At 36.9% G+C, this 8,729-nt stretch overlaps 1 protein-coding gene across 1 annotated transcript in view; it reads left to right on the top strand.

The window, feature by feature from the left end:
* Positions 1-8,729, top strand: part of WDR36 (WD repeat domain 36) — a 33,200-nt gene that overhangs the window by 970 nt on the left and 23,501 nt on the right. The window contains exons 2-8 of the mRNA XM_009083825.1: positions 1,855-1,955; positions 2,444-2,561; positions 3,424-3,556; positions 5,209-5,263; positions 6,037-6,169; positions 7,126-7,301; positions 7,857-7,977. Of these exons, the coding sequence (XP_009082073.1) occupies positions 1,878-1,955; positions 2,444-2,561; positions 3,424-3,556; positions 5,209-5,263; positions 6,037-6,169; positions 7,126-7,301; positions 7,857-7,977 (814 nt within the window). The 5' untranslated portion in view covers positions 1,855-1,877. The remainder of the gene's footprint in view (positions 1-1,854; positions 1,956-2,443; positions 2,562-3,423; positions 3,557-5,208; positions 5,264-6,036; positions 6,170-7,125; positions 7,302-7,856; positions 7,978-8,729) is intronic.

Raw genomic sequence — 8,729 nt, 5'->3', positions numbered from 1 at the left:
TGCAGGAGGGATGCTGAGGAGCTGGTGAGTATCAGAACCTGCAGCACATAGCGTGAAAAGAGTCACTGAAGTAACTGGACCTTTTTTGACTTATGAAGGGAAAGATATAGGGTGACCTAGAGGCAGCTGTTAGCTAAAGGGCAGTTAGACGGCAGGGTTGAATCTGTGATAGTTATGGCAGACAGCGTGACAGGGGGCTACAGCCACAGGTTGCAACTTAAGAGAGTCATAATGGAGGTTAGTAAAAATGGCCCTAAAAGGTAATTGTAGTACAGTGTAGAGGTTGAGCAGTCTCTTTCTCCAGAGGCTTTCAAGACTCAGCTGGGCATAGCTGTTAACCCAAGTTAGTGCTGGTGTTAATGCAATTTAGTGCTGGTGATAATCCAGCTTTGGGAGGAGCTGGGTGGGATGTTGAACGAGTTGATTTTCAAAAGTCCCTTTCAACCAACATTTAGCTGATTCAGTGGGATGCATGCTGTCTTGAAAAGCAGGGATTTCTGTGTACCACAGTGGTTTTACAGAGACCTTACAAATAAAATAATTTTTATTAGTAGAACACCTGTAAACTTGAGAATAAATGTCACACAACCAGGACTAGATTTAGAAGATCAGTGTATAGTTAACAGGTGTAAACCTATTAATATAATTTCTGTTTTCAGCTCACAAAATCATAAAAACGTTGCATAGTCAGTTCAGTGGGCTACATATTCTTGCAGAAGTAATCACCTAAGTTTTTTGGGAAATCGAGTTGTTTGCATACAAAATTGTGATTGAAAAAATTAATGATGTGCCTCTCTCTGTGTAGTGTTGTTGGTTTGTTGATGATATGTGGTTGGTGCTCTGAACTTTATAATTGGAGTGTGCTTAAAACTGTCTTAGCCTGAGCAGACCTGCATGCAGCTCATGTGAAGTACCAGGTATCTGTTACCTGGTTGTAAGCCTAAGTCACTTCAGAGGTGCTATGGGAAGCTATCTTATTGTATTCAAACAAATGAAAGCTCATGAAGTGCATCCTTTTTCATTTTTTTAGTTTAGTTCCTCCTTTTGAAGCTGTGCTGCAGTACAGCAAAAGGTACAGGATTCTTTGTGTCTGATAATAATTGATATTATTGTGGGGGAGGCTGCTGTGTGGTCATGCAAGTTTGTATCATGGGTGCACTCCCACAGTGATTTTTGATCTGGCATTTCTCTCTGTAGAATTGTTGAGTGTTGTAATTTGCATTTTTATATTTCCCTAGATTAAGAGTATTTTTCTCTAGAGTGTTTTCAGTTTTTTACCTCATTTCAGACCATACCAGCAGTTTCTCAATGTGGTCTGGAACTTTGACTCTTCTCCCTTTTGAGCTGGTAAAGTAGCAAGCAGATCACAGTGGTAGATAGTCTTTCTGAACCATGAGGTTGGGAGTGAGATGGATTCTTAGAGCAGTACATTCCCAGTGTCTTTAGCTGTGATCAGGAAAGGGGTGCAGGAATGGGTAGCTAACTTCCATGTCTGCAGCATAACCTAGTAAGCGTTGCTAGTGCTGAGACTTTGATTTATCATCTATTTTTCCAGCCATCACAAAGCTAACACGTACACTTACTTATAGTGATAGTTCAGTAATTTCTTACTAAGTGTTTTTTGAAAGAACCACCTTGTGATCTTTCAAATCTGATGTTATTTATGATGCTGTTATCAATGTAATGTTTTATGGTTTATGGCATTCATCTGAAATGTGTTTCTCTAAAATTCAACATAATGTTCAACAGGAGAGCTTTCTTGGTGGGTCATGATGCCAAAGCAATATGCTGTCAGGCTTTCTCTTTTGTTATGAACCTGAAACTTGTTTAACTTTACTTCTGTTTGATTAACAGGTAATGCTTTGCCACAAGATATTATGTGTTTGGCAGCAGATCGGATGTTGATATTTGCTTCGTGTGACAATATTCTCCATGCTTTTGCCAGGAACAAAGAGGTTTTTATTAGTTTACTTACTGCTTAGTAGTACAGAAGAGTTGTGCAGTGTTTGTGGTTTCAAGGCAGTTAATTTTCAACAAATGTCTATTTCTGTACATGTGTAGTGCCATCAATTTTAGGGAAACAGACTGTAGAATAAGGAATAGAAAGCTGAAAACAGAAGAGTATAAGAACAAATTTTGTAATGGCTGACCTGTGTTTTATGTATTAATGATAATAATTTGGTAGTTATTTAAAGATTAAGAAAAATTTAATTCACATAAATGAGTAGAAATTAAATAATTAAAACATTTAGATGGAATATTTTCACCAGGACTTTTAAATATCAGATACAATTATCTGTCTTCCGCTTCAAGTTTTGTGATCTTTCCATTTATTCTATTTAAACTGGTTGCTGATATGTGTTAGCTGTCCTCAAGTATTATGTTAACATGATATACTACCTTAACGGCTTATATTAAAAATATTTCTATTTTGAAATTATAGGTGGTTCATACCTATGAAGGTCACAAGGCAAGGATACATCTTCTGCAGCCTTTTGGTGATCATGTCATCTCTGTGGACGTTGATAATGTTCTTATTGTTTGGAATATACAGTCAGAAGGTGAGAGTCATTTAATTTTTGTTACTGTTTTATGGGACAACATTGTTAAACATTCAGTAATTTAAAAGGAAGGAGTTTTGTTAAATGCACATTTTCAGTAGTAGTTTATTCTTGAAAAGCATTCTTAATGATAGTACTATTTAACTGGTAATCTGAAGTCCTAATCCTGCAATAATATTTCACGAACAGGTTCTGCACAAGATGCAGAGACCCACTAAGGTTCCATATACATGTAAAGAGATATGATTATACATAAATTGCATTTCAGTGTTCCATTTTCTGGTAAGGACTGTGGTCCAGCAGCTTCGGCACTATCTCTGAAATCCTGTAATTCCTTGATGTTTACCAGACCGGGTGAGACTAAATTCTAATGAATAATCTTTTGAGTGTGTCAGCATCTTCTCATGCCATTGTCAAGTGCTTTATGAAATTATGCCTCAGTGCTCTGAGCTTTTTTTCTTTAGAAAGCATTGTCAGAGATGTGACCATTGATAGTTCCTGGATGCTGGTATAAAGTGACTGCAAACAGGCTTTACAGATTTGAAGTTGCTATAACAAACAAAAGGCACGCTAATCAGAGGTGTTTTGCTCAGGCAGGAGCAGGAATCCTTCAGAAAGATAGAAATCTTGCCAGAATTGTGCTAGGTAGGCTTATAAGGAAAAAAATGCACCTTCAAGCCAACAGATGTTACAAAGTAAAGAAGTTTAGCCTGTTCTGTTACATGTTAGCTAATCCCTTAGTACAAGAAACACCAGTTACAGGACTTGCAAACGTTGTTTGTGCTTTTATGTTTGCAAAGGAGTGACAAACCTGCAGATTTGTAGGGGTATCCACACTAACACTGTTCCTTATTTTTTGCAGAAGAGTATCTTCAAATGGATTTTGATAAAGCCACTTTTGCAGTTTCTGCACTTCTGCATCCCAGTACCTATTTGAATAAAATTCTCCTTGGGAGTGAACAAGGAAGCTTGCAGCTATGGAATATAAGATCCAAGTAAGATTCTTATTAACTTGGGCTGTGTTTCATGATCTAAGTAATTTGATATGCAACAAATAATACTTTTAAGAGTAGTAAGTTTGGAACATGGAATCTTTTAAGTAGTCCTTTGGCACAAGTTTTCAGTTGGTCTGTTTCCAGGAATAGAAAATACTGCTGCTTCCTGGATGCTGATGCCTTTCATGTTGCGTGTTGTTGCGAAATGTCAGGGATTGTTCAGGAATTTTTTATTTTTTTAATTTCTTGGAATCACATAGCTTTCCCCTGAAAGCAATTCAAATAATGCTAAGGGCATGTTCAGACCTACCTCTCTTCTTCCAAGTTTAGTTTTTTGGTGGTTGTGGGTCCAAGGAAGTGCTGGCAGGTAGCGTGGAGGTAATTACTAGTGTTTGAGACTTACGCTCAGATGTGTAGATGTGTAGTTGTCTCTGAGCATGTCCCAGTAGATCATCATCTGTAATGTTGATGTTTCATGCCTACCATGGTCAGCTGCTTTTCTAACTCATGAAAGTTACGGGTACACTGAGCTTCCCTGCCTGTTAATGTGCATACTGCAAATAGGTGTTAACTCAGCTTGCATGATTCAGTGTTTTATTTGCATAACCATTGTATACCTTTAATGATATCACTGAATTTTTTGTTTGTTTTGTTCGATATCCTAATGTTTTGGAGATGCCCTATATGCTACATAAATCAGGAAATAGGAATGATCTATAAATACAGAAAAGTTAATTTCACTACTCATAGTATTTTTACATCTCATCAATGCCTGTTTGCAGCATCTGAGTTGCAGTACATCCTAGATGACAAAAAGTCTACCTTGCATGGCTTAATTTATCTATTAATTGTGTAAAAACTTGTGTGACTGTTACTGTATTAGTGGTGGGTTTGGGTTAAGCATTATCTGGTTTTGACTGTTTGTTCCCCACATAGACTGTTCTACAGATGGGAGTGGGCAAACTAGACAAATAAAAATTACGAGACTTGAGGAGAAAGTTTGGTATTTGGCAAGAAAGGAAAGTGAAAGGTGGTAACATGGCTGCTACCATTCTTTTAAGAATGCTGGCCTGTGGTGATGGAATAGTTTTTAAATAATTTCTGTTCTTAAGTAATGTCTTCACAATTTCACTCTTAATTAGTACTGCAAGACTGCCTTGTCTGTGCGCCGCCCTTCATGTTTTGGCTGTTACCATTTCTGAAAGGAACAAGATGGAGTGTGCTTATAATATGCATTAGTGTCTTCATTTAGGGAAGTCACTCTGCAGATGAAGGATTTGGTTCTATTAGAAGTTGAATTAAGACTGGCTTTTTATGTTGATGTTGAGAATTCTGCAGAGGTGTGTTCAAAGCAGAAATGCATGGGGAGTAACTGGCATAAAATAGGTATTCCTCCCTATTCATGTCATGTAATTATGCCACTGTTGTGGTATCGATACATAACACTAACTTTTTCAATAAAAATTAACCTTAAGTTTTATTCTTAACCTTACTTACTAGTATCACAGTTAGGGTGTTTTTACTTTTATCTGATTTATAAGGAGAGAAAGCTGATGTACTTTTCTGTTGTAAGTGCATATAAAGCAGCCATTTTGATGTGGAAGATCCCCAGGGGTTAACTGAATTATGGGTTTTGTGTGTTTGTTTTCCAGCAAACTCCTATACTCATTTCCAGGATGGGGCTTAGCGGTCACAGCTCTTGAACAAGTTAGTATTTTTATTATCTTTTATGTTCTTACATAACTGATCAAGAAGAGGCAAAATATTATTGTTTTAAATTACAGCAGTAAAGACAGCTTGTATTCTCTCAGGTAATTGTAATAACCCTCTCTCGAGTGAAGGCTTATTATCTGCCCTTCCTCTAGTCCTAGTTCTGTTGCATTTAGCTTCTTGGCTATTTTGTGTTAATCACATACATAGTCTTCACTGAATGATGTCATGAATTTGCAGCAACAGTTTGCAAAATGCATGTGTATCATGAACGTGTACCAGTTACACTTGTAGTTTTTTGTTAAATTTATTTTGCTTTGGAGGTGGATAAAATGTAGATTTTCCTGATTCAGGAAAAAATTTTGTTATCATATTTGCAGTGGGTTTTTTTAGATATAAAAATTAATTAAAACTTACTGATAGCATTGATGACAGCTTTGAAAATGGTCAACAGCTGTCCAGGATAAAATTTGTAAATATGGGGGTGAGTGTTACAGGGTGTATAATGGTCTATCAGAGCTACCAGACACTTCGAGTTTTTCAGAGCAGTTCCAGCTTCTGGAAACACAATCGTTTCACCCAATGGAGGCCAAGCACAAAATCAGTCATGCATTGTGGTGATGTAGAAAGAAGATCTCATGAGAGATGCCTTATTTTTTTCTTCGCTATTTGTACCAGACTTAGATACATTGTCTGGAATGTATTGGTACGAGTAGCATAAAAGCAAGCTTTTCCTTTTTCATTTTAGTTGCTGTCAATTTTTCTTTCAGGCTCCAGCAGTGGATGTTGTTGCAGTTGGTCTTGTATCTGGTCATATCATTGTACATAATATTAAGTTTGATGAAACTCTGATGAAATTTCAACAAGACTGGGGTCCCATCACAGCAATATCTTTTCGTACAGGTAAGTCTTAGCATTTTTGGTGAAAATATGTATAAAGTCATTAAAATTCATTGGGATATAGGGAAAATATTTTTGATGAAACATTTCAGAATCAAAATTTCTGCTGAGACTTTTAGTTTTCAAAGGCTGAAGGTAATCTAGGAAAGTCAGGAATAAGTAAGGGAGATCATGGTGGTTCATCATGCTAGCTGTTTTATAGCATATTTTTGTGTCCTGACTCAGTGCACAGGAAGTGTGACATACAGCATTTTTGAAAAGAGAAGTTCATTTATGATATGCCAAGAGCTAACACACTGCACAGTTATCAGAGTTAGTACAGAATAATCAGTACACTGTCTGTAAGTATCCAAACCTACTGCTTGGCAATGTCTTCCCCCACACTGTCCCAGAGCTAGAATGTTAATAGGTGTGTGACAATTGAATGGATGTTACTGAGGAACACTTTATATTCACAGCTTTTTTTTCTGGTCTTATGAACATGAACTGTTTGCTGAAGCTAGTTACTTTGATGTTGATCCTGCCTGTGGAGGTGTTGATGGTTAATCTAATCTCTCATTTGAAAAGACAAACTTCCAAATCTTATCAGAATATAGATTGTTGTAGATTCTGTTGAGGAAAACTGCTGCTGGAGAAAATTGTGGGAAGTCTTGTGAGAAGTAAAGTGTCCTTTTATGTCAGTATCTCATGCTTTCAAGCAAAATTTCTAGCATTGACTGCTGGATTTAGGTATTTTGTTGTTATCTGATATGAAAAAAATCCTGGTTTTATTATCAGTGAACTTTATTTTTTTCTGTTTGAAATACTAGAATATTTCAGTTAAAACATAGCATCATCTTGAGATTTTTTTTTTTCTTGTGATTGTTACATTGCATCAGTTTTAAGATGTGGGAAGTCAACAAAGATGACCTGAATGTCAGTAAGCAAACCTTTTGAAGTCTTTTTTTTCTTCTGAGCAGATGGACACCCAGTAATGGCAGCTGGTAGTCCAATTGGACACATTGCTCTGTGGGATCTAGAAGAGAAGAAACTAATATGTCAGATGCAAGATGCCCATTCCACAGCAATAGCTGGCATGTCGTTTGTCCCTGGAGAGCCACTTCTTATTACTAATGGTGCTGATAATGCTCTACGGGTAAGTTAAAATAGCTGCTGCTATCTGCTATTGACCTGATAGACCTGCAAAGTGTAAATGTTTAGTTTGGATTGAAGTAGCGGTTCTCAAATGAAACAAATCCAACAAAACTCAAGTTGCTGGCTCTCAGATGGACTGTAGTGGACTATAGTTTAAAGATTTACTACCATGATGTCATTGTTTCATTTACTACTTTGTAGTAGCCTTGAAGAACAAGCTTTGGACCCGCTTTTGCTGAACCACGATTTATAGTCTGCTACACCATCTTAAGTCTTGATCCATTTTTATAATGTTTTGAGTCATAAGCAGTGGCTGTTGATCCAAGTCTCTGGTGCTGTATGTCCTCTGATGCCATTAGCCTTTGGTGGAGGGGCAGAATGAACAGCAGGAAACAGCTGCTGTGATGGAAGCTTCCAATGCTGTGGGGTCAAGGATGAAAGCCAATGTGTGTTGCTGCACCAGCTCTGCGCTAAACCTGTTCTGCTGATGAGAGGTGCAATTATTGGCAGTGCAGTGTTTATCAGCCTTGTTCTTCTGCCTCTTTTGGAAATGCAGGTGTGGATTTTTGATGGACCTGGTGGTACAGCTCATGTATTGAGAAGCCGAATGGGACATAGTGCACCACCAACAAAAATTAGATACCATGGGCAAAATGGAGAGCAAATTCTTAGTGCAGGTATGAATTATCATTCCTATTCTTTAGTCTGCTTTCATGTTGTGATAAAGAGAACACACTAAGTGTCTTTGTTTTATTAATACACTAGATCATATTTCATGTGTTATGTATATATATTTATGAAACATAGTGAATACTTAATGTAGGCAGTATCACTTATTACAGTAGCAAATAGTTTCACTGTCTCCCTAGGGTAACATATATTGGCAGGTAAGCTGAAAAGTAGTTAAAAGCAGAATAGTGTAGGAGCTGTATCATCTGTATTTATATATTTTATAAATAAAAGTTGTTTCATTTTATCCTGAGTTGCTATCAGCTGGTCAGAATGTTATCCTGTAACATCTAGGGAAATTTTGTTGTGACGGGGAAGAAATAAGCAGCATAATGCATTTAGTAACTGAGAAGAGCCACTCTACTTTTCCCACTGGTTTGAACAAGTATTGTGGCTTATACTGTCTTTGTAATTTATGACACTTCAATTGTGTCTTTTTACCATTTTTATTTGATGTAGTTCTTAACCAGTCACAGTTATCCTGTAACATCTAGGGAAATTTTGTTGTGACGGGGAAGAAATAAGCAGCATAATGCATTTAGTAACTGAGAAGAGCCACTCTACTTTTCCCACTGGTTTGAACAAGTATTGTGGCTTATACTGTCTTTGTAATTTATGACACTTCAATTGTGTCTTTTTACCATTTTTATTTGATGTAGTTCTTAACCAGTCACAGCATATATTGGTTAGGAATAATGAA

This window comes from Acanthisitta chloris, unplaced genomic scaffold (genome assembly GCF_000695815.1).
Source record: "Acanthisitta chloris isolate BGI_N310 unplaced genomic scaffold, ASM69581v1 scaffold3011, whole genome shotgun sequence".
NCBI classification, from domain to species: domain Eukaryota; kingdom Metazoa; phylum Chordata; class Aves; order Passeriformes; family Acanthisittidae; genus Acanthisitta; species Acanthisitta chloris.
Note: the sequence above shows the minus strand (reverse complement) of the source record. Positions and strands in the feature narration are given on the sequence as shown.